A 25,681-nucleotide genomic window follows, 5' to 3' on the forward strand; every position below is an offset into this window, starting at 1 on the left:
CCCCTCCTTCATTAGCTGCTCCATGTCAGACATGGCCTGTCTCAGCCTCACGTTCCTCACCTGCAGAAACAGAGTCCCCACAAAGCAGGAAATTTAAGTGAGATCAAAGTATGTTTCATGCCTGGCACAGTGTCTGGCATAAAGTGAGCACTCAATAAGTAGTGGCCCTTATCATCACCTTCACCCCTAATAACAAGAGGGAAAGGCTTCAGGAAGAAGGAACAGCACAAGCTGAGAGCAAAGGAAGCACCAGATAGTGAGGAACCCTTTGCCTTCTGGCCAAAGCGAAGAAGACCCCCAGGAACTAAGGCAGTGAAGTTAGCTGGGTGGGGCGGGTCTGACCTAGAAGGGCTTTGCACGCTGGTGAGGACCGTGGCTGCACGAAGCTGTCATTGGTTCCCGAGCAGGACAGGGGCTCTGCAAGGCTACCCTTCCGCAGGCAGGTGGGCCACCCGGTGCTGGTCTCCATCTGCTCCACACAGACCAGACTCTGGCTGGAACCGACTTCAGAATAGGGGTGTTCTCACCCTCTGGCTTTTTCTGAAATTCCATGGAGGTCTCCAGCCAGAAGAAGAGAAAACTAAGTTCAGAGCCTGTAGCTTCCTGGCAGCATGTCATTTGTCTCTCTTTCTGCAGCTTCTTCTCAGTGTCCTTTCTGCCACCATCAGGGAAAATCATTAGTATGCTAATCTAGCTAGCCGTCATTTTAACACTGACCTTTGCTAACCTGCCTTTGCAATTTCAGGAACTATGTTTGACTTCTCTAAAAGTAACCTTAAATTGTAGTCTTGTAAGAATTCCAGAGCTGTATCCTTCACTCCTTCTTCTAATGAGGTTATGACCAAATGCTCATTATAATTGCTTTAGACTCCTTTTAATTTTCAAGCTTATTAATCATAAGAAGAGTTATTTAAAATTGCATAAATTAATCTTAGATTAAAAGCCCATCAAAGCCTCGAAACAATTAAGAATAAGTAGGATTTCCCTGGGGCAGCAAGTTTTATTTTAATATTGTAGTCAGGTGGATATCAGAACCTTGAAGTATGGTAGTGATTAATGTATGCAAAATTTAAATGAGATTTTTTAAATGGCAAATCTAAATCACATATTGACCTAACTGTAGGCTTTAACTGCATTGTCTGTCATATATTTAAACTGTTTACTAATCAACATTTTAATTACAGCGTGTGTTGGCAGACCCTAGGACAAATAAAATCCAGCATTTTAAAATATCGCTGCAAAGTCTGTTATCTGAAAATCACAAGGCAGTTATTGGGAAGAATGGAGGGATGGGAAAACAGGGAGCAAACTTTCTGCAGCGATGGGGAGACTTGACACAGACGGTCCTAAGTTGTGGGGCTGCCCAGATACTTGCAGGCCCTGACCGTCACCTTGTAACTCTGCTGGTCTGAGGCAGCTACCCCTCCATGTACCTGCAACTGGGTGTCCTTTGAAGTTGATTTGTGTTTTTGTTTGTTTGTTTGTTTGTTTGTTTGGGGGGGAGATGATTTGTGTTTAATCAGAGAAACACTTACCCCATGTGTTTGAGCTCTGGCTGCCAAGCATCACTTACTTGAACACTGTGTAGCCCTAGGGGCGCTATGGAGATAAGATATTTCCAGAAATTTGACTGGACCTCGGCCAAAGTGAGTAGCCTCTGCCCTGCCTTCTCCCCCATGTCCTGGATCACCGCTGGGTCAGCCAGTGTAGACTGTCCCCGCTCAGGAGAGTGGCCGTGGGCTGCATCAGAGTTTGGGAAGAATTTCTCTATTTTACAAATACTCTGTTTTGTTATTGAAGGTAGATGAGACGAGGGTCACCTTGAACAAATGATGTCACCCCTCGAGATTTCAATCCCCACTTCGTGGAAGAGGGGTGATAGTAACTAACTTACTGTTTCTGTTTTTGTGAAAACCCAGACAAGATGAAGCACACAAAGCAGATAGCATAGGAGTTGGAAAATAAGAGGTTCCCAAAAATGTTTGCTCCTACCCTCATCATTTCTTTTCTGAAATTAGTTTTTAAGTCATGATTAAAATTTCCAGAGGCACCTGGGTGGCTCAGTCAGTTAAGCATCTGCCTTCAGCTCAGGTCATAATGCCAGAGTCCTGGGGAGTCTGCTTTTCCCTCTCCCACTGCCACCATTTGTGCTTGTGCGCTCTCTCTCTTCTCTCTCTCTCTCGCTCTCACTCTATCAAATAAATAAATCTTTAAAAAATAAAAAAATAAAATTTCCAGTGGCACAGGAGGATATACAATAAGAAGTTCGTGGTCTCCCAACCCCTCCCACGACCCAAGCCCCGCTCTCCAGAGTTAAAACACCTTTAATAGTGGTTTATAGTGTTCCTTTTCCTCACCTTGTGTTTTCACTTACTATATCTTTAGTTTCTTTTAGAATCTTTCCATATCATACAAAAGTCTACCTTGTTCTTTTTAATTTTTTTATTTTTTTTACCTTGTTCTTTTTAATGGCTGCATGGTAATCCATTATATAAATGTACCATATTTATTTAACCAGGACCCTGTCATAGAACTTTTGACCATTTCCAGATCTCTGCTAGTAAGATGGTGACCATCTCTCTACACATCTTTGTATACTGGCTATGGGAATGCCAGCTCCCCCTCACCTGTTCTGCTGCTGGATTACCAGACTTGAATCATCGCCAATCTATCAGCAATAGTCATTTCAATTTCATTGTTTTATTAAGCATGAAGTTGAACAGTTTTTTCTTGCAATTTATTGGCCATTTGTGATATTTTTCACATACTGTGCCCCTTTCTCTGTTGCGTAGGTTGTCTCTTCCTTCATCATGTTTTGTTTTGTCTTGTTTTTATTTTTATTTTTTAGATTTTTAAAAATTTATTCATGAGAGACACACAGAGAGAGGCACAGACACAGGCAGAGGGAGAAGCAGGCTCCATGCAGGGAGCCCCACATGGGACTCCATCCCGGGTCTCCAGTATCAGGCCCTGGACAGAAGGCGGCGCTAAACTGCTGAGCCACCTGGGCTGCCCCAGCTTCATCATGTTTTTGAATCTTGAATGCCCCATCTAGAAAGCGAGGGAGGTGGACATACCACCTCCAAGGCACCTTCTGCCTCTCTGGTCTGGGATTCTGGCCCAAGGATCCAGGATCCAAGCTGTCCTTTGGGCAGCTTGTATGCTAACGAAAGTGCCCATCTGATCGTGACCTTGCCGAGCCAGCACTGAGGCTGCATAGCCAATAGCCGAGGGTACACTGCAAGAGGGCCGTTTTCTTCTTTTGTTTAGTTGTGTGTCTTCGTCTCTTAAAAAAAGCAAGCTTGGAAATTACAAGGCAGAGCTGGGATTGAACTTCCTTTAAAGCTGCCTGTAGACATCAGGAATATTTATTTTCTCTATTTGTTTTAAGCCTGGGAAGACTGTGTGGTTTTCTCAACACTGTCCTGATGGAGCCCTGACCAGCAAGCGTGCAATGCCCCTAGCCCTAATGTGCCATTAATGATAGGTTAATGTACAGTATAATGTTTTTGGGACTACGGGTTCATTACACTTCTGAGTGTGAGGTCTTTCCACAGAGCGCCCAAGGTCCCATTGCATTATATCATGCAATAAAAATACCCTTTTCATATCACACACTAATAAACTGTATTTGAAATGCTGTCTGAGGGCACTGCCGTCTTGTCTATAGGCTGTGCACGAGTGCAACAGTTGGGATGCCTCTTTTCTATTTTGTTTTACTTACACGGAATTCTGAACCCAGGGAAGTTTGCTCGTTCTTAGTTTAAGTGAGGGAGTGAGTTGGGCCTTTAGGCCTGAGGCTCAGGGCAGGGGCTGCTCAGTGAGTGTTGAGAGTCCTTAATACATTCTTCCTTACTGGAGAATTGGCAAGGTCCCTAATTCTCTATTGCCCGTCCACCCACAAGGTGTGCAGGAGAGCTGGTCTAGTGTCTTCCACACTTAGCACTAAACATACACTGGGTGTTATAAAAATTTCCTTAGAAAAGAAGTATGGGGGCAGCCTGGGTATGGGACTCAGCGGTTCAGCACTGCCTTCAGCCCAGGGCGGGATCCTGGAAACCTGGGATGGAGTCCCACGTTGGGCGCCCTGCATGGAGCCTGCTTCTCCCTCTGCCTGTGTCTCTGCCTCTCTCTCCCTCTGTGTGTCTCATGAATAAATAAATCTACAAAAAGAAAAAAGAAAAGAAGTATGGTAAGTCCTGCCAAGTTTCAGCCCTTAATAATCATGACTACACACCTGTCTCCATGATAGCTTCTGCACTAGGAGGTTCACACACGGCCTCCCTGTGAGGTCACTGCTCGTCTTATTTTACAGAAGACAGAGTTCACAGAGCTGGGGGGAAGCTGCACTGTTAGGGAGACTCCTGGCTCCTAGGAGCCAGAGGTAAATGACGTGTGGGCACAGATGGAGCCCCTCACACTCGCACTCGGGCCAACCACCTGAGACCAGAGATGGCAGTTGTGCCAGGCAGGTGCCCTCCTCTCAAACACATGTGGTCCCGGCGCTCCTACTAGTTCTCCTTACCTTCCTGTGACTTGGTTTAATCAGGTGATATTCTTCTCAGCAGTTAGCTGGTAGCAGAGGTAATTTTGAACATGGGACACTGGCAAAGGAGACTCTTATACATCAGAAAAGGACATCAGAATTTAGGGATGAGGCCACGGTGGGGATTGGAGGGCTGAAAATCACCTATTTCCTACTTTTATCCAGGGCAGACCATGGCAGACGATTTGTTAGGGGGGTGCAGCTTCTACCAACTGCAGGGTGTGGGGAAAGAGTGACATGGGACATCGAGCACCTGGGTGACGTCAGCCCCCAACAGTCCTTCATGCCTCGGAGCTCCATTGTCCATGTTTATAAACAGGCCGACATCTGCTTCTTCGACGGAAGGAGGCATTAAGTAACATATGTGAAAGCACCTGATAAGTGCCTGGGACAGGGAGGAGCTCACAACAGTCCCGATTACGTTGCTGCTGTGCCATATCGTAACCAGAGGCACAGACTTTGGAGCTGACATCCGGTTCAAATCCCCACCCTACCTTACCCCAGTCACTTGAATCTGAACCTAGTTTTTGAATCCATAGATTGAAGATAATTAACAGTAATGCCGTCCAGCTACTTCATGGGGGTGATTGTGACGCTAGAATTTAGATAATGGACCTGAAAGCACTTTGTGGAACGAAAAACCCCACCAAATGCTGGTATCTGTAAATATATGTATTTCTCTCTTGAAATCAGTATATTCAAACTGTGTTATCTCTGAATAAATATGCTTATAGCAGAGCCAATAAGGGCAGCTACTAAAAGGCCTCACTGGAGGCCACCTGGGTGGCTCAGCGGTTGAGCGTCTGCCTCCGGCTCCAGGGTGTGATCCTAGGGTCCTAGGATCGAGTCCCAAGTCGGGCTCCCCACAGGGAGCCTGCTTCTCCCTCTGCCTGTGTCTCTGCCTCTCTCTCTGTCTCTGTGTGTTGTCTCATGAATAAATAAAAAAAAAATAAAATCTTTAAAAGGCCTCACGGGTCTTTCCCTCCCTCACCATGGGGGAGCATGTTGCCACAGGAATGTAGACTTAACGATAGCACCAAAAAAGGGGGGGGGGTGGCAGTTATTCTGTTGTCTTCATGAGAACAGAGCAGTGTCTGTCCTCGCCTGAGTTAGCGGGAGGAGAGCCAGTACCAGGCTCAAGGTAGACAGTCTTGCTTAGAACAGTGGTCGAAAGACCAAGGGACTGTGTTGAATGGGCTGGGCTGGGCTGGAGAGCCAAGAAGATGATGGAAAGAAAAAAAAAAAAAAGAAAACTGAAGTTGTTGAGACCATCCTGAAAATTTCAGGCTGAACATTTTGGCTATAGCAACGTCCCCTTAATTGTTAGGAGAAGAGTATTTAAGTTTCAAAGATAATTAGTTTTTCTTTTGAGGGTTACAGAGTTGGACTGAACCTTTTGTTTTCAGATGTGGGGACTTCAGAACACTTAACACGGAAACCTCTCAGGGGTTAAATCTGTCTTTAGGGCTACCAGGGCTTGAAAAATGTTACCATGTATCAAGAAAACCAGAAGTGACAAGTTCATTTAAAAAGCCTGGTTTGTCATTGTTTATCTAATTTTCAGAGTTGACACAGAAAATTAAACCAGCTGACACTCACTCTCTGACCGTCTCCCTGGCTCATTTCCCTGGCCCTTTCCTACCTGACCTTTATAAGTACAAAATGCTCCAAACCCCCAAAATATAAAACTTCCCACTGAGTTTCCAAGTTGCCCAGCAGTCATTCCAAGATTCTGTCATAGGATGGCATCCCTAATGTTATCAAAAAAACAAGATGAGGTTATAAATCTGCTCTTGTGAAGTATTTCTTTTTTTTCTCTCCACTTTGACCATAAATCTTAGAAGTAATCAAACTCTCTGCAGAGGAAGCGGAGATAAACTTGGGCCCCGAATGGCCCCATATGTCTTTACTGAATTCAGACGATATGAGGGCTTCCCTGCCCCGTGACATCACTCAGTGTTGCAGAAAGGTGCCGGGCAGAGTGAGAACTCTCACCGTGCTTAGTACTGACGTTCTAAAGCTCAGAGGGCAGCGCCACACCTTCTATTGGTGAACGAGCTGCCCCATACAAAGAATCTATCCAGGTAACTGAAGCTTATTCTTTATAAAACCAAAACTTTAGAAGATATTACAGGGGCGCCTGGGTGGCTCAGTCGGTTGGGCACCTGTCTGCCTTTGGCTCAGGTCATGATCTCGGGGTCCTGGAATCCAGACCCAGGTCAGGCTCCCAGGTCGGCTGGGAGCCTGCTTTTCCCTCTCTCTCTCTGCCCCTCCCCACTGTTCATGTGCGCACTCTCACTCTCTCGCTCTCAAATAAATCTTTTTTAAAAATTAAAATTAAAAAATTACAGATAAGAGGTCTTCTTAAGTGTATTCCACATTTCCTTATTCTCTTAAACAGATATGTACACCAAGATTTAGCTTTTTAAAAAATGAATGTCCCTAGATCAACATTATGAACATTGTCTAGTTGCTAGGTTCTGCTTATCAGTGTCTCCTGATACTAACGTGTGTAGGGCCATTTGGTTGTTTGTTTGTTTGTTTGTTTGTTTGTTTGTTTAGGGCCATTTGTCCCTGCCCTGACTGAGCCCACGCTGGCTTTCCGTTTTTGTGGTGTCGGTGTTCCTCATCAATGGCACTTCTTACTCCTGTCCTCATTCTTCTCTCCAACAGCCAACCTTCGCCTCTTCCTCTACCCTTTGACTGTTCCTTATGTGCTTTAGATTGGAAAACCAGATACTAAGCTTGTTTGCACTAAGTCTTCGCTACAAGAAAACTGGCTTGAATAAAGGCTTGAGTGACTGACTAGCTAAAAGTGATGAAGTTTTAGCTGAACTTCCAAATTCTTCATCTTAAATAAGGGTGTCAAATTATAGTGACCTGTTGATATGTCCAGTGCTTCTAGATTTGAAAACAGGCGTTTAACTAGGGAACATATTGTATGTGAATGTCCACGTTTGAAACCATATGACCACTTTGCTGCTTTGGAGTCAATAATTAGGGTAGGCCTGAACGTGTTGAAGTTCTGTTATTTTCTGAAGAGACCAAGTAAGCCAGCCATGACTATGCCAAAGGAAGTACTGAGGCTTTAGAAACCAGATCTAGGGCAGCCCGGGTGGCTCAACAGTTTAGCGCCGCCTTTGGCGCAGGGTGTGATCCTGGAGACCCGGGATCGAATCCCATGTCGGGCTACCTGCATGGAGCCTGCCTCTCCCTCTGCCTGTGTCTCTGCCTCTGTGTGTGTGTGTGTGTGTGTGTGTGTGTGTGTGTGTCTCTCTTGAATAAATAAAATCTTAAAATATATATATATAACTTGATTTCCTAATTTAAAAAAAAAAGAAAGAAAGAAAGAAAGAAACCAGATCTAGCGTCAGGTAACTAGAAGCCTTTCAATACTCATCTGTATTGGATTTGATTGAAAACTGGAGCATAAATGCCAGGAGAAGCGAGCTTGTAATGAAGTAACTTTTTCCTTCTTAACAGTGAAAGTAGACTTTGGTTTCATAAGGCTCTGCAGTGAAGGCGGACAGCTTATTTGTAACCAGATGAAGTGTGTTCCCTTAGTCATTCATCGTGCGCATGACCAACGACACTGCCTCAGAAAACACAAGCCACACCGTTCACCGCCACAGAAAACGCATTTCAGGCTCCTGTACATTTAATTTTCTTCAACATTACCTTGCAAACCACAGTAAATCAATAACAGAATAGTTAAGTACCACAGGTTCTTTGTGTTTTGTTTTAGAAAATATTGCTCAAGGCTAAAAAAAAGTAGGTTCTATTGATGATTTTTATTTGCTGCTGGGACACAAAATGATCAGAATTTTCAAATGGCTTGCTCCTTTTTTGTGGCTATCCTTTAAAAAAAAGAAAAAGAGGGGCAGTTTCCAAATGGAAAATGTTGGTTGCTGATAGCAGAAACTCTGGAGTAACTGGTGATGTGATTTTCAATCCTGTATTTTGTAGACTAGGCCTAACAGCTTTGGCCATTGTTAAATGCTCTTACTTCAGATTTTCCAAAAGTGTTGCCCCAGCCAGTCCCATGGGCTCCCCACACTCACTCCTGTAGTAACCCATTCCATTGAACTTGAGTGAGGCTCAGTTAACTCGGGGGCATCACAGCTGAAAACAATAAAAAAGATGGCACTTAAATTAGTTATGTACCCAAAATTTTGACATTCAGTGGTCTTTAGCAATTTTCTTTCTTCTGTGTTTTTTATTGATTTGGTAGCATCAGAAAATGTCCACTTTGGGTTCAGGCTTCATGCAAATGGTTCTTCCTTTTTTTTTTTTTTTTTAAGATTTTATGTATTTGAGGGACGCCTGGGTGGCTCAGTGACTGAGCATCTGCCTTGGCTCAGGTGGTGATCCTGGGGTCCCGGAATCGAGTCCCACATTGAGCTCCCTGCATGGAGCTTGCTTCTCCCTCTACCTGTGTCTCTGCCTCTGTCTGTGTGTCTCTTGTGAATAAATAAATAAAGTCTTTTAAAAAAAGATTTTATTTATTTGAGAGAGAGAGCACAAGTAGGGAGGAGGGGCAGGAGAGGAGGGGGGAGGGAGAAACAGACTCCCCACTGACCAGGGAGCCCAATGCCAGGATTGATCCCAGGACTCCAGGATCGTGACCTGAGTCAAAGGCAGACACTTAACCAACTGAGCCATCCAAGCATCCCAGTTGCTTATCTTTATTAAGAAACCAGAAAAGCTGTTACTAAGATGGATTATAAGAAGTAGCAGCCCTCACTTAACTGGATGCTTCTTGAAATAAGATAAGGCAATGGATAGGACGTTCTTTTAAAAGTTGAAAGTGTGATACCAGGGCTCAGAACCCATGGCTCACCTACTGGGGTGATGTATAGTCAGGGCTCTTGGGCACCTCCCAGTCCCCACTCATACCACCCTTCTCCCCGCCCCCACCATGTATTTATCCATCTCGCCCCACCCCACTCTGCTGTGGAGTCATCACTCTGCATTTTCAAAAATGTTTGGCCTCATAGCATCCATATGGAATGTCATTATTGTGTTTTCTGAATTTGTGGTTATATATCCTATTTTCATCCCCAATGATGTGTGCTTGTCAATTTGTCAATTTTGTCAGAGGTTGGCCTGCTTTGCTAATTTTTTGAAGGACCAGTATTTTATTGAATTGGCCATCTCTGTGATACCTTTCTATCTAATATCTTTGTGTTCTTTATTTATTTGCAGTCTAATATATATATAATCAAAATCAGTGCTTGTTTAGGTTTATCTGTGTGTTTACCAGTTGTTTGTTCCTTGTTGCTGTTGCATTGTACTTCCTCCATTAAGAGTTCTGTTGGGGAGTGTCTGTGGGTGGCGAAACAATTGAGTTTTTTGTTCAGGATTGTCTTTGCTTTGGGGTAACTCTTGATTGTTAGCTTAATCAGGTCAGGTTTGGTGGTATAGGCTGGCAGTTCTTCCTGGGGCCTTGAAGATGTTCTGTTGTCCTCTGGCTTCTACTCTTCCTGGTGAGAATCTGCTGGCTGCCCCGTCACCGCCCACTCTACACAAAACATCTCTGTCCTTGTTATTCTGCACTTTCTCTATGATTTGTCTAGGTGTAGCTTTAATTATATACATTCTATTTGGAGATCATTGTGATTCTTTCATCTGAGAATTCACATCTTTCATCAGCTCTCAAAATGTTCAGCTCTTGTCTCTGGATATTACCTCTCCCCCCATGTGTTCAGTCTTGTCTCAGTCTTTCTTCCAGGCCTTTGTCTTTCACATTAAAAGAAAGTTTTGGGGCAGCCCGGGTGGCTCAGTGGTTTAGCGCAGCCTTCGGCTCAGGGCATGATCCTGGAGACCCGGGATGGAGTCCCACATCGGGCTCCCTGCATGGAGCCTGCTTCTCCCTCTGCCTGTGTCTTTGCCTCTGTGTGTGTGTGTGGGGGGGGGGGGGGGGGGGGGGAGGGGTGTTTCCTGAATGAATAAATACAATCTTTTAAATAAATGAATGAATGAATGAATGAATGAATGAATGAATGAAAATTTTATCTCGCTCCACTGTGCCCTGGATCTTCTCTGGCCATTCTTCTAGCTTACTAACTATCTCTTAGCTGTTTGCAGTCTGCTAGAACTGCCTCATCCATACACTGTTTTTTTTTTCCAGGGACCGTATGTTTTATTTCTAGAAGTTAAATTCTTTTTCAAATCTCTTTCTTTTTTTATCATGTCTTATTCTTTTCTTAGTATTTCACTTTCTTCTTTTATGTCTTTCATCTTTTTAGATACACACGTTTTTTACATTTTCCCTCCCAATTATTTTCCTATTATCTCAGTTTTGAGAAACTCTCCTCTTCCCGCATGTGTCTTGTCTGCTCATCCTTGTCTGTGGTGAATTATATCCTCCCATGTTTTGGAATTTTTTACTGTAAGCTCATATGGAATGGGGTTTATTACTCTGGAAACTCCTAAATTTCAGAAGAATTGCCCAGAATGGTTTTTTATGTGCTTCTGGCAGACATTCCAGAGTATCGCTAGCTCAAGATCAACATTATATTAATTTCTCAGCCTGGGATTCTCAGACTACAGAGGTAGTACACTCAGTCCCCAGCCGCACAGGGATCCACCCTGCTTTTGTATTTCTTGCGCAACTCCCCTCAGGGTCACCTTCAGGTCCCCTTTGCTGACAGGTAGACTTTTTACAGCTCCCCCTTTCTGTAGTCTCAGCTTTGTTCAGGGTCTCAAGGTCAGCCCCCTGAGGGACCTTGTCTCCTGTTTCTGCTTAGTTCTTCATTCCTGTCAGGACTGCATTCCTGGAACCAGTAACCCCCATAAAGCCACATACTTCCACTCTCTTATTCTGGTTTCCGGTTCCCTCTTCCTTGTCAGCACTTATGGATTCTCTTTCTTTCTTATGAGTTCACGCATGCATTTTAAAACTGCTCCATATTATCTAGCATGGCTAGGGCCATGTAGAGGGAAGGCTTTTAGGCTGTCTGGATCTCCCATAATCTCAACTGTCAGAATCAGTCCATTCTGTTGTGTTCAGCAAATGTACTGAGCTCCGACTGTGTGCCAGAAATTGTGCTGGTTCTCATTGACTACCCCCCCCCCACCTCTCATACACTCACATGCTCACATACACACGCGGGCACACACACACACAAGTAGATGCACACATTCAGCAAAGGGCTCTGAGCTCAAACATCAAATCTTAAGGGGTAAGAAAAAAAAGAGAGCAGAAGAGAAAATCCACCCTCCTGAGCATTGCGTCGTTAAACCTCCACCACCATACAGCCATCACCCCAAAAGACCAACCTTGAACGTCTAAGACATCGATCGGTAACTGGCCCCATAGTCACTGCTTGGACTTGCTGCGGATTCAGCCTCTCAGCAAAGAGTCCTAGCATTATTGAAGCAAGACCCCCTTTCTGCCTCTGGCAACGCTTTGATCCTGACCCCACTGGGCATCTGCCCACCCTGAGACTGCCTGAGGGAGCCAGCATCCTCCGTGGTCCTGAGTTCCTTCCTGCCAGGCAGCCACCACAGCCCCCCACCCCTTACATGGGCCGGGGGCACCATTCTGCCTCTCGCATGGGTCAGCTTCCTCTGGCACACACTCATCAGTGCTGGCATCCCACATGTCTACCCCTCTCACCATGTCCCTCTGAAGTCACCCTATGCCCCTGCCCTGTACCACACTGCACAGGCCCGAGAATGACTCACAGAGACCTCTGCAAATACCTTGTTCTCTCGATGGGCCATTTTCTGACCAATTACTCCGTGAAGGAGCACATAGATCTACTCAGATGAAAGGTGGAGAGCTCCTTGACCCTCCTTAGATGCCTGTGTACAGTCTAGGATGGCTAGAGGTAAGCAATTTGCTGTTAATAATTGAATATTTGGGGAGAAACATCTATTTCTGTAGCAATTGTGAAGAATAAACTCGGGAAGGTTGATTGAAATGGCATGTCACAGCTGCAAACTGTTTTTTGAGGTCTTAAAAGAAAATGAAGGGCTGAAAGGGACCACCCCCACACACCCCTCCCACACACACATACCCCGCATCAGACCTCCACCCAGGGAAAAGCTTTAGAAATCAGAGGCTGAGAAAGCACATTTTAGAAAGCCGAGCTGGGGAGACAGGCATATTCCACACTAGCTGCACAGAGATAAGGCCCACACCCCCCTCTTACTGTGGCATCTTAGAGTAATCAGCAGCCCTCACACTGCCCACCTGTGTCTGAGAAGCCTTGTGTGGGGGCTGGTGATCTCGTGTGATCCTTACACCCCACTCCAAGAGGAAGAGGGAGCAGCGGTATTGGCTGGGACTGAGGAGTCCTGCAAACATTGTGCTCATGTTCAAAACCATCAGAGACCCAGGACTTGGGAGACAATGGAAAGCAAGTATCAGCTTTACTTCTCTAAAGCCCTGATTAAATAGATAGATAGATAGATAGATAGATAGATAGATAGATAGATAGATAGATAGATAGATAAATAATAAAGTGCGCCCTGATTAAAGCCCGTCCTTACCCTGTGGCCTGAGTTGCCTTACTGGGAATTTCCTGAGTCCCAGGGGTGAGCAACCCCAGGCTTCCCCCAACAAGAGGGCAGGCCAGAATGTGCCCCCCACCGCCCCATGGACAGGAGACCCCAGCCCTCCCTCTCAGTGTTCTCCTCCTTGGGGGCAGGACTCAGGAGTGTATGAACAGCAGAAGGCCTTCTAGGAAGAGCGATGACTCCTGGGGAATGGAGGTTCCCCCCCGGAGGCAATCGTGGCCCTTCCCGAGCCATCGTTCTGGGGTAGCAACAAGTGGGTTTCCTGACTCTCTGTCCAGAGCTCCTTGCATTACCCCACACAGGGACAGAGAGAAGGGTTTTTCTCGCTCGTGGGGGGCTCCCCTTCTCCCCTTTCTCGCTCGTGGGGGCTCCCCTTCTCCCTTTCTCGCTCGTGGGGGCTCCCCTCCTGCCACCTCCTTCCCCAGCTCCGCCTGGTGACCAGCCTGGCACACCCAGCCTGAAAGGCAGAGTTGACCTCAGGGGTGAGTATGACTTATTATGTCATGTAATTAATACTATAAAGGCTGCCCGCTGCCCTGCCACTTGTCAGCAGGTTGACAGACGTCGGACATCTGTGCCTCCTTTTAGAAGTCCTCTCGCTCTCTACTCTGACTTACCTCCTAGGTAAGCAGGGATTCCATTAGTGGTTTTGAACCTTTAGCAGTGGAGTCTTTTTTATTATGTGACATTAATGCAGCACCCCAATTTTAATAGAGAAAAAAAGGGTGTTCTTTAGCATGAATGTATTAGTCTTTCTTGTGGACACTTCTTTAGCAAGTCGTTTATCAGCCCTCTCTTGAAGGACACAAAATCTAAGAGTCGGTGAGACTTACAGTCCTGTCTCCAGGAGCGTTCAGCCTCCCTCTGCTGTTGTCTCAGGAGCACAGAGTCAAGGAAATCCTGACTTACCCAGATGCCTGCTCAGCTGAGGCATTGATGAACCCACATAGAAGCTTGACAAAAGGGAACAGCAGAAAGCTTTTAGCCACTGACAGTGACTAGCAGCTGTTCATATGAGCTGCTTATGGTACCTCTGCAGGTCAGACAAGAGGTAGGTGGAGCTTACTGGGACCGGCAGCCTCAGAAACTCAGAGCAGCCTTGACCCTCACTGCCCTTGCTGGGCCTCCTGGGGCAGCCACTGGGTGGTGTGGCACTCACAGCGTTATAGGTCTTTACGGTGTGACTTGACATCACAGCCAGGAGGTTTTGCAAATGGCCAGTGCGCCTCCCAGTTGTGAACCCACACAGAAGAAGTTCAGTAACGTGCACAGATCCAACAAGCAGGACCAGCTCTGCTCCAATTGTTCAAAAAACAAGTTTTCTGGCCACGGTGCACAGTGACGATGGCCAGTATTCAGGCCAGTATTCAGCATGACACGTGAGTTAGGTAGATGAGTACGTACATTATTTTTTTAATTAGGTTTTTACAAATAGAGTTAAAATACTTCTTGACAACCTTAATCAAACACGTAGAAGCCCCAGCACCCCTCACATCCTGTGGCTCCACTGGCCTCTGAGGTCCCATCCAGTCCTGCTGCTCCTCCACGATGGCCGAGAAGGACCTGAAGTGTTAGCCCACCACTAGGGCCGGAATCCTAAAGGGGACGTGCAGAGAACCTTCAGGCAAGGCTTGCGGGCCCAGCCAGGAAACACGAAGTGGTGGACACTGTGGTGACACTGGGGCGCCTTCAGCCCCTCGGGGCACCCCTAACAGGCACCACCTAATCAGGAGGCCGCCCTTGCCAGCTCACGTGAGCAGCCTGCTGGACTCTTCACTTGTTTTAAACTTGTCTAAAATGCAACTGGGCTCGGCCTGCTTGCTTCAACGGGCCTTTGGGTCCTTGGCGTTCTCTCTCAAGCAGCTTCCTTGGTGGGAGAGGAGTGCCTGGTGGCCTGGGGCTCGTCCTGTGGTCCAGAGAGGACCCCCGACCCCAAGAGTGTAGAGCAGCCTCAGCTTGTGGCGCCTTCTCGCTAGGCCTGCCCACCCCAGCCTGTGACGCTTCTCAGCCTGGCAGCAGGCCCCTGGGGAAATGCCATAACTGACCAGTCCCGCTAATTTTCTTGGTGGCTGCTATGTGATCAGTTTTCCCCCGCCCTCAAGTAGTTTCCTGTCTAATGTCAGGGTAAAAATGGTTCCAATGATGATAACCCAAGGCAGAACCAAGCGTGTGCTCTAGGGAGGTCAGCAGGAAGGTGTGTGCACAGTTCTGTCTGGGACAGATGGCATCTTTTGTGAGGAGACATGATGGAAGGCCCCATAGAAGGAGATCTTAAGTTTAGGGTATAGTCAGCTGTTGGACATCCAGTTTCTGATTGTTCTTTCTGTGCTTACCTTCAGGCTCTGGTGTCTGGAGCCCTGGGAAGTTTCCAGGCCCGAGACCTAAGTTTTCCAGCTTCTTTAAAGACTAGGCCCAGAGAGAAGGAGTGGAGAACCAGGGAAGCGGGAGTTCTCAGCTAGACCACCCACTTCTGCTCTGAGGGCAGGCTGTCCTGTAGGGTGGGGGCCGCCATCCTCCAGCTCTGGCACTGGTGACACAGGTCAGCACCCTGGCTGAGGGCTCGGGCTCTGGAGACAACCCGGTATTCAAGCTCCAAGGCCTTGGGCAGCTTTCTCAACCTTCGTTGCCTTGACTTCCTCATCTGTAAAATGGAGATAATAGTACTTAGAGTTGCTGATTATCACATAAATTGTTTGAATAGAAGTGCCTAATACATAGGACTTTGAACAAGGGGGGACACAGATAGGCCTTTTTGTCACCTTAACTGCAGTTACCAGTTAAAAATCATTTGTTGAGGGGGCCCTTGGGTGGTCCAGTTGGTTAAGTGTTCCAACTCTTGGTTTCTGCTCAGGTTGTGATCTCAGGGTCATGGGATTGAGCCCCACATCGGACTCCACGCTGAGTGTGGAATCTGTTAAGATTCTCTCTCCCTGGGTGACTGGGTGGCTCAGTTAACCATCTGCCTTTAGCTCAGGTCATGATCTCAGGGTCCTGGGATCGAGCCCAGAGTTGGGCTCCCTGCTCAGCCAGGAGTCTGCTTCTCCCTCTGCCTCTCCTCAGTTGCTCATGCTCTGTTTCTCTCTCTCTCAAATAAAAAAGTAAAATCTTTTTTTTTAAGATTTTATTTATTCATGAGAGACACAGAGAGAGAGAGGCAGAGAGAGACACAGGCAGAGGGAGAAGCAGGCTCCTTGCAGGGAGCCCTACGTGGGACTCGATCCCAGGTCTCCAGGATCACACCCCCGGGCTGAAGGCGGCGCTAAACTACTGAGCACCAGGGCTGCCCAAAAAAGTAAAATCTTTAAAAAAAAAAAAAAAAAAATCTCCTTCTGCCCTTCTTCCTTAGTCCTTGTGCACTCTCTCTCAAATGAATAAATCTTTTTTAAAAAGTCATTTTTTGGGGCACATGGGTGGCTCAGTCAGTTAAGCATCTGCCTTCAGCCCAAGTCATGATCCCAGGATTCTGGGATCTAGCCCCATGTCAGGCTCCTTGCTCAGCAGGGAACCTGCTGCTCCCCCTGCTTATGTGCACACGCTCTCTCTCTCTCTCTCTTTCTGTGTCAAATGAATAAATAAAGTATTTTAAAAAAACATTTGCTAAACACCTATGATATATAAGATACTCTTTTTAAAAAGTAGAAATTTACTTTAAAAAAATTTTTTTTCCCTTAGAGATAGCACTTGGCGAGCAGCGGGAGAGAGAGAGAGAGAGGGAGAGAATCTCAAGCAGACTCCCCGCCGAGCACAGAACCCAACATGGGGCTCCATCCCACAACCCTGAGATCATGACCCAAGCCAAAACCAAGAGTCCTACCCTTAACTGACTGAGCCACCCAGGCTCCTCAAAAGCAGAAATTTAGAACTCAACTGTGCCTGACCTCTGAGAGCACAGTAGGTGATGTCCTCCGTGACAGGAGAGAGTCTTGGATTCAAACCCTAAGACTGTCACTTCCTAGCTCCGTGACCTTGCCCCGGGTCCCGTTTCTTGACACCCCAGTTCCTTTTGTCTATAAACGGCGGTGCCAGGAGGGTTCGAGACCATGTGCCGATATCAAGCAGCCAGAAGGCACACGACAAGTGCTTGGTGAGTAGATGGCGACACACAGAATATGCGATGGCTTTGTCCTGCCACAGGCCTGTTACTAATCGAGGGCCTACTGCGTGTCAGCGTGGCAGCCACACCAGCGTGGTAGTAATGATTCAGATGCATGATGCTCTTTAGGAAATTACACAAGAGAAGGAAGTGTGGAGACCCAGTAGGTAAATTCTCATTTGGGAAAAAGTCAAAACCCAACTAAGGGCAGAGCATGAGCAATCCAGAGGCCTGAGCCTTGGGCAGCTCTTAGCAGGGCAGCAGGCCCGGAGCTCCTTTTCCCACCTGTGCAGTGGGCACACGAACTCCCCACCTCCCCGCTGCCACCCTCCCCCCAGCAGAGGGAAGAGCACTGCCCACCTGGGGGGACTCGGGAGTGCTCTGCTGTCAGTCCAGAAGGCGTCTCGTCGTGATGAAATAAATGGATGGGAAAAATAGGGACATCATTACCTAGGCAGAGTCACACTAGCAACCACAGATCACTTTGCCCAGATGAAGGAGGAGACAACTACTGCTCCTCCCGCAGAGCTCTTGGTTTCCATGGGCGCCCCTCTTCGTGCTGGCAGGATCTGCTGCTCAGCCCCGCGTGGCCGTGGCCGTGGCCACACCAGGGGTGCCAGCTGTCATAGGCGGCCGTTGACCCGTCCCTCTCGTGCTTCCCCGCGTCCCACTTTCAGAGCCATCGTACTTCTTGCCATCCCGTCTTTTTGCCTTCCTTTGTCTCCGTCTTCTGCGGCGAAGTTGGTGGACCAGCACGCTTCACCCCTGGCTGGTTTAATAGCTGCCCTTGGCCCTGAGAGAATCCGGGAACTGAGAGTGGCTCCCACCGCCTGGCGAGGAGGCCGCCGAGGTCAGCAGGAGCCCCGGCCCGGCGCAGGCCGCCAGCCTCGGTGGAGGGGCTGCCCACACGTGTCCTCCCTGGAGGACAGAGGCCTGGTACCCGGGCAGCCGCCCTGGCCGGGTGGGATGCTCCTGGCAAGCTGCGAAGGGGTCCTGCCGTGCAGGTGGGCCGCAGCACGCTCCTCTGCCTCGTAGCCTGATGGGGGCTGCGACAGTTGGTCCATGTCCGGGTTCCTCTTCCCAGGGAGGGACGGCGCTTCCCGCCAGCAGGGCAGGAGGCTCGAGCCCTCCGGGGCCTCGTGAAGAGCCCGAGAGAGGCCTGCAAAGTCTCTCTGGTGGCAGGTACAGGAGAGCATTTGGAGTCAGGAGATCCACGTCGTGGGTCCAGCCCAGCCACTTGCTCCGACGACCTCGGACGGGTCCCTGCGTGCCTGTTTCCTCATCTGGAGGGCAGATCGCTACGTGCGCCTCCAGAGTGAGCGTGGGGATTCGGTGGGAAAGTCAGGACAAAGCCCCCGGCAGGTGCCTGGCACACAGCACTCCTCCATAGGGCTGGACTCAGGACTAGTGTCACGGAGGGTGTAGTTGCCGTCCGCCTTGGGCATGTGTCTGGCCGTGCTGGCATCTGCTCAGGCCTGTCCAGGGCCACCTGGGAACCCAGGCACCCCAGAGTGGCTGACTGGTTCTCATGCTTTCCCCATGACCGTCCGTCGGATTTTATCTGTTTGCTCATTAAAGTCTTGAGAAGTTCCCGCGTCGTGCATGTCGGGGCTGGAGGAGTGCCACTGTATTCTAGACGGGAAGGCGAGGACACACGCTGCCAGGGTCACAGGGGCACAGACCAGCCCTGAGAATGCAGCAGCCTCGAAACCAGGATGGCTGGGTTCAGCCCCAGCACTGTCAGCCCGTCGCTTCCCTCTCTGGGCCTCAGTGTCCTCGTCTGTAAAATGGGATGATGGTGTACGTGACCTGCCACCATGGCAGAGCGGGCTTTCTCCCAGTGTGTCCAAGGCATGGCGCTGACAGAGGACAGGATCTGGGCCAGGTCGGGCTCACAGTCTCGATGTCACCTCCATCCAGGAGGGGCTGGATCACGGGACAGACATGAAGGTGAGGGCAGTTGTGACCTGGTATTCGATTCTCCCCCTTTGTCCCCTCCCGGCCAGCCCGGGAGAGCCCCAGGCAGTGGGTGCGGGCGGCAGAAACGTGCGACCCTGGGAGCCCAGGCCTGCTCAGGGGAAGTCATAGTGCCCCCCTGTGATGGGTGGCTCTTCCCCCGACTGTGAGGTGCTCAGCAGCCCCGGAGGCCACTGCTGCTCCGCCCTGCTCCCCTCTGCCCTCCCTTCTGCACACCGGCTTTCTCCGTATGTTCGGTCACCCGAGGGCCACCCTGCTGATGGCTCCCAAGTTCACATGTCACAGGCCGGCTGCCTAGAGAGGCGGGGGCTCCCCTCCTTATCTGTCTGTGTCCCCTCTCTGCCTCCCTCTGTGACTCTTCCACTCATCTCTCCCCTGCCAGTCGACTGCAGCTGGGGACATGGCCACTCGTCCAGGTCACTCGCTTCAGGCTGGTGTGAAGCATCAGGACTGGCAGGACAGGAGAGTCACCTCCGCCAAGGAGGGCGGGAAAGGGGCAGGGTCGCCGCCAGAGCAGTGCATGCGGCGGCCTCCTCCTCCTCCTCCTCCTCCTCCTCCTCCTCCTCCTCCTCCTCCTCCTCCTCCTCCTCCTCCTGCCTCCCAGAGGCACTTGGGCAAATGCTTCCCTGCAGCGCGGCCATCAGCCTTCCCATGACTGGAGGAATGCCTCCGCGCTCCCCTCCTGCAGTTCCGCTCTGCTTGTTCCCGAACAGATGATAACAGAGATGGAGCATATGGGCCCCAAAGTCACCGGGCATTCTGGGAAAGTGACACTGTGCTACCCCAGGCTTGGGGGGAGGGGGCCCATCGGCTTCTGAGCACAGCTTCTCCCTTTGTTCTTCACAAGGGCGCAAGGTCGCCTCTCCTGAGCCTCCCGGAAAGGAAATGTGCACACTCGGACTTTAGGAAGAATTCCCTGTGTTTAGGCAGCGATTTAGGAATGCAGGTGTAAGGTAGGCATGTACACGGTGGAGAGCGCTCTAGCTGGGAGTCAAGATAGAGGCTCTCCTGGGCCTCTCCTGCCCCGGCCCCCAACCCAGCTGCCTGCAGGCACCAAGCCGACCTGGCCTCCAGCTCCCCTTCCCCAGTGGCAGTCTGCAAGGGGCACCTGCTCCCCCCAGTGGTCCCACAGGTGTGTTGGGAGCCCCGTGGAATGCCACGAGCAGATCACAGAAGGTGCCCAGATGGACTCCAGGCCTAGGTCCGTGATGGGCCTTGCTGCCCCGGGCTGAGTGCCCTTGGTACCTTCCCTGCCCTCCTGCCAGTGTTCTGGATGTCTCTGAACTAGACCATGCAGGATGCTCCTGGGGATGGTTGTCTTTGCCTGAATTGAGAAAGCCAGGTAAGGGGAGGCAGCATGAGTCCAGGGTAAGGAAGCCTGGATGGTCTTCCTTTCTGTCCCCAGGAACACAGCAGGTCTGACCAAGCAGCCCCATTCCCACCCCTGGTCTGGTTTTGGACCGTTCCCTGCAGACACTGGGATCTGGGCACCCAGGGCAGAGTCCCAGGGCCCACATCCCTCCTGGCATGTGAGGAACTCATCTTGAGGCAGCCTGGAGCTTCAAGCAGGTGGCCAGTGGCTGGCTATCCCCGGGGGCTGCTGGGCAAGACTGGAGTATATTGGGAGGGCAGTGTTGGGAGCCCAGCTCACACCAGTGAGGAGGTGAAAGGGAGCCCAGGAAGGGTTCAGGAAGCCGGAAGGTGCACTAGCACCCGGGTGGCTCAGTCGGCTGGACTCTGACTTTTGGTTTTGGGTTTTGTTCAGGTCATGATCTCATGGGTCATGGGATGAAGCTCTGTGTTGGGCTCCATGCTAAGCAGGGAGTCTGCTTGAAGATTCTCTGCCTCTGCCTCTGCCTCTCCCCTACTCACACGTTCACTCTCTCCCTTTGTCTCCCCCCTTCTCTCTCTCTCTCTCTCTCTCTCTCTCAAATAAATAAATCTGAAAAAAGCTGGAGAGTGCAGGGAAGCTGGAGCTGGAAGGCTGCAGGGGTGAGAGAGGAGGAGCTGGGGGAAGGGAAGGGAGCAGGGGGCTCCCTGAGTCTCAGGTACATTTTTGGTAGAGGAGGAAGCTGCCAGGTGTGCGGTTCCTGGCAGAGATGCCACTTCGTGACGAGGAGGAAGGCGAATGCTTTTCAGTTTCCCTTTCACCCCTGACCCGTGGTCAGGGTGACTCTGATTGCCCCCTGCTTTTTTCTGACCGTCCCTGGGAAGTCCCGAGGGGCCCTAAGATCGTGAATGTGAATCCTGATTCTTCAGGAGAGCAGGGGAGGGGACTGGCCAAATCCAGCGTGGCCTGCATTGTGGGCTAAGGAGGTTAGAGCCCGAGACAGGCCACGTGGAGGCAGTGTGGGCCCCTCCGAAGGCCAGCCCACGGCGGGTCACTGGGGACCCCCCTACCCCCGGCGGCTTGCAGGCCGGCCAGGCTTTCAGGAGAAGGTAGTGGAGCCCAGGACCACCCAGCCCTGCAGGGAGCGGGCGCTGCCCTGCCCCCGGCCTCAGTCAGCCAGCTGTGAAATGGGTTGATGGTGCCCTCCATACCTCACGGGGCTGGGGGTGTGGAGGGGGAGAAGCTCCAGGCCAAGAACAGGCCTGGGCAAGAGTGATGACGTGCAGACTCTGAGGAATGTGTGTCAAAGCCTCTCCTCCCCCCCCCAACAGGGCCACCCATTCATCATGCAGTTCAATGACGGAAACGCCGCCGTGGTGTCCATGTGGGTGTGCAGGGCGCTGGAGGAGAGGCGGAGCCAGCAGGGGCCCCCGTGATGCTGCAGAGGGGCCCCGAACCGGTCGCCAGGGGACAACCTACCTGTTGCACCCCCTTTCTGTTTGCTGTCTGCGCCAGAAGAGCTTCGCTGGGCCCGGCTTCCCTGCTCTCACCTCCGACTCTGCTGGCAGATGGCCTAGCCTAGGGAGCCCTCGGGAGTGGCCAGCCCTCGCCTCCTCTGGTCTGGAGGCACTGGCTGGGGTGGGCAGGGGGGTGGGGGTGTCGAGAATGGAGGCTTCTGTACCCCTGCCCCTCTTTTTTCCTAACATTTTTCTTTGTAAACGGTCAGGCCCGTCAGCATCACTGATGGGAATAAAAGTATTACTGCTTTGTGACTGCCTCCCCTCATGCGGGTCGTACTGTGTGGGGAGCCTCTTACCCCGGGGGGGGCAGGGCCCCCACTCGGCAAGGACCTATGGCAGCGCCCCAGCTGCCCACCCTCAGGCATCTGCCAGCGCCGCGAGAGCCTCCGCACGTGCTGGATGAGGCCCACAGCCCAGCCCGCTTGACAGACAAGACTGAGGCACGCAGGTCCCCGAGCCAAGTCCCATGGCCAGGAGCGGCGGAGCCGGCCACCGATCCCGGACCTCAGGACCCGGTTGTATGCTCCTTGCTGGCCTGGCCCCCGACAGCAGGGCCCACTCGGACACAGGGGATCCTGGGGCAGTGCGTGGGGAGTGGGCAATGGCCCCAAGCGGCTCTGAGGCCCGCCCCCATTCCCCAGGCCCAGTGCCCCTCACTCCTCTCGGGCCACTCACAGCCACCCTCCGGGAACCCTCCTGCCGGGTAAGTGTGGGCACCCCACTTTACAGCAGAGGCTCAGAGAGGCTCGGATTTGAGTGGCGGGGCTAAGTGGCATCTCCACACACCCAAAAGCAGACTCCTGGTGCCACACACACATCCAGAACCCCGTCCACCGCTCCCCCCCCCTCAGTACTGGGGGAGACGTGGAGGTCCTCCCGGTGCCCAAGCTAACACTCTGGCCCCCAGTCTGGGCTCCTTCCTCCTTCACACCCCACATCTAGCCCACCTCGAAGACCTGTTGTCTTTACCTTCAAATGTACTGATTCCGCCACTCGTGTCTTCTGCCAAGGCACCTGCCTGGACGGCCCGGCAGCCCCCACCAGGCAGCCCCCACCAGGCTCGCGCTGCCCCTGCCCCCGCAGTCCGTTCTCCACATGGCCGCTAGAGGGAGCCAGTGAAACCACGGCCGCTCCCTCAGAGGACAAGCCAAAGACCCAAAGGACAAGCTCCCTCAGAGGACAAGCCAAAGACCCAGAGGACAAGCTCCCTCAGAGGACAAGCCAAAGACCCTCAGAGGACAAGCCAAAGACCCCACATTCTGCTCCCTCACCCCCAGCTCCCTCCCACCACATGGGGGATCCTTGAACAGCCAGGCGCACTGCGCACTCAGGGCCGGGGCAGGGACATCTAGCCGACCCCGGAGGTTGACACTCCCTCCAGAGTGAAGGCCGGTGCCGGGAAGTCCCTGCCCAGCCCAGGAGGACACCTTCCAGCCCCCCTGGAGTTGAGAGGGACACCTGACTAGTGCTTGTCAATGGAAGGAGAGAGCAGATGGTACGTTGCTTCCAGGCCAAGAAGTGTCAGGTGCAAATGTGCCTTCTCCACTCCTCTCTCTCTCTCTCTCTCTCTCTCTCTCCCCTCCTGGCCATGGTAGGAGGCTGGGAAAGGCCGAGCCCCAAGTGGAAGGAGTCCTGAAACCTTGAGTCACCACCCACACCCCCTAACAGGCCTTTTGTACCTGGTGTGGGAGCACAGTTGCCCGTGCGTCTGCATGGCTCGCTTCTCCACCCGTCACATCTGCGTTCAGGTGGCATCTCGGGGAGCTCTGACCCGATCGCTCTATTTAAGATTGCAGCCCCCCACACCTCCCGGGGACTCCTGTTCCTCTGTCTGCACGTCCTCCTTCCTGCATCTGTTACTACATGACCTACCCCTACTTTGACATTTACCTCCTGTCTTCTCCCCTCCTGCCCCCCGTGTACACTCTCCGCAAGGGCGGGGATCTGGTCTGCCTTCCTCACACGGCATCCCCGGTGCCAGGAGCAGAGCCCGGCCTCGCGGGGGCCCAGGAAATGCTTGTTGGCTGAGTGGCTGCAGGCGGGGCCGTGAGTCCCGGGCCGTGCTCAGTCTGCTGCCCACAAAGGAGCCACCCTACGTGAGGCAACATTTTGTTTTCTCCGCAGGACCGGAGTCCTCATACTTCCAGTAACTCTCTTCAAGGTGGTATAGGTTTCCAGCTGCCCCTTGGCCTCAAACAGAGCACCCGTCTTCTTGCTGAGCACCTGCTGTTGCCTCAGGTTAGGAAGGTCACAGATTGGATGCAGCTCAGGCCATCGAGGCTGCTGCTCCCAGAGTCAGGGCTCAGGGCCGGGAGGGCTGCGCGGAGCACGGGTTGTGGACTTCCCAAAGAAGAGGCATTCAGGGAGTGGGGAGGCATTCGGGGAGTGGGGGCATTTGGGGGTGGGGCCGACCACCCCAGAACGGGAACCAGCCACCACCCAAACCTAACGCTTATCCTCGCTTTAAGAAGATGCACCCAGCAAGCCTGTCATCCCCCAAATCCCAAGCCAGGGGAGTAGAGAAAACAAGCAGGCGCCAGCCCCGTGCTGAGGGCTCACCTCATCGACTCTCCTCTTCACAACAGTGCCCTGAGGTAGGTGCTAGTATTAATCTGCCCATTTACAGATGGAGAAACTGAGGCACAGGGAGGCCAAGAGACATGGCCCAGGGTCTCCCAGCAAGTAAGTAGCAAAGCATGGTTTGGAACTCAGAACCCACTCTTCACCACAGCCCCAAAAGCCAGCTCCCCAAGCATACATGTGTGCGTGTGAACGTGCACACACACACCCCACGCTCTACCTGGCACACAGATGGCACACACACACTGGTGTGCAGAGGTAGTGTGTCCGCATCTGTGGGAATGGGGCCCAGGCATCTGCTCTGTGACCAGCCCCCTGGGACACATGCAGAGCGCCCCCCAGCGGTACTGGGAGACACTGCTCCAGAGGCCATATTGAAGCCCTGCCTGACATTTAGACTGACTTCGGACAGGGTGTGTCCACCTGAGCCTCAGTTTCCTCATCAGTAGATGCGGGCATTGATTTCAGTGACTCCTGGAGCTTCTGCCAGGCCTGATGTTCTGGAGCAGGGGTGACCGCCATGAGCATCCCACAAAAGCAACATACTTGGCCCCAGAATTACGTGCACCCACATGGAGGCACACAGGGTTTTGTTCACAAGGAGGGTTTGGGACCCCCGGAGCCCACTCATGGACCCCACATCGACAGCCCCTGCTTTGGGGTGGCCCCCGATGTCTGTAATTTCCTTCTATTCAAAGTCTTGGGAAGATGGGGACCTGGGCAATTCCCGAGGAGTTCTCCTGCAAAGACCGTCCCCAGCGCCCCGGGCTGGAGAGCAAGACCCTCTCTTGCCTGGTTCGGCGCTCTCATCCCTCTGACCACCTTTAGCAGCTCGGAGGCCAAGCTGCCTTTGCCCTTGGGACCGTGGGAGGGTTGAGAGCTGGAACTGCCCTCAGGAATGAGCTCTTCCCTCTGCCCAGAAGGCCACCCAATCCACCTTCCCCCGTCCACGTGGCCAACCCCCACACCTCCCATCAGGCCTCTCAAATGGCACCTCTTGGGAGCTTCTTCATTTCCTTCTTGGGGTATAGACTGTGAGCCTCTCTGGGGCAAGGATGAGGCTGACTCCTCTCTCCCCAGGGACTGGCCAGGGTGGCAGGGGGAAGGTA

At 51.4% G+C, this 25,681-nt stretch overlaps 1 protein-coding gene across 8 annotated transcripts in view; it reads left to right on the forward strand.

The window, feature by feature from the left end:
* MAP2K5 (mitogen-activated protein kinase kinase 5) overlaps nt 1-22,244 on the forward strand; it is a 256,636-nt gene extending 234,392 nt beyond the window's left edge. For all 8 annotated transcript variants that reach the window (XM_038580797.1, XM_038580795.1, XM_038580794.1 and 5 more), the window contains one exon: nt 21,804-22,244. Coding sequence is in view for 5 of the 8 variants with exons in the window: in XM_038580792.1 (XP_038436720.1) it covers nt 21,804-21,908 (105 nt within the window). In the remaining 3 variants the exon portion in view is untranslated. The remainder of the gene's footprint in view (nt 1-21,803) is intronic.
* Nucleotides 22,245-25,681: the final 3,437 nt, after the last annotated feature.

Source organism: Canis lupus, chromosome 30, assembly GCF_011100685.1.
Source record: "Canis lupus familiaris isolate Mischka breed German Shepherd chromosome 30, alternate assembly UU_Cfam_GSD_1.0, whole genome shotgun sequence".
NCBI lineage: Eukaryota > Metazoa > Chordata > Mammalia > Carnivora > Canidae > Canis > Canis lupus.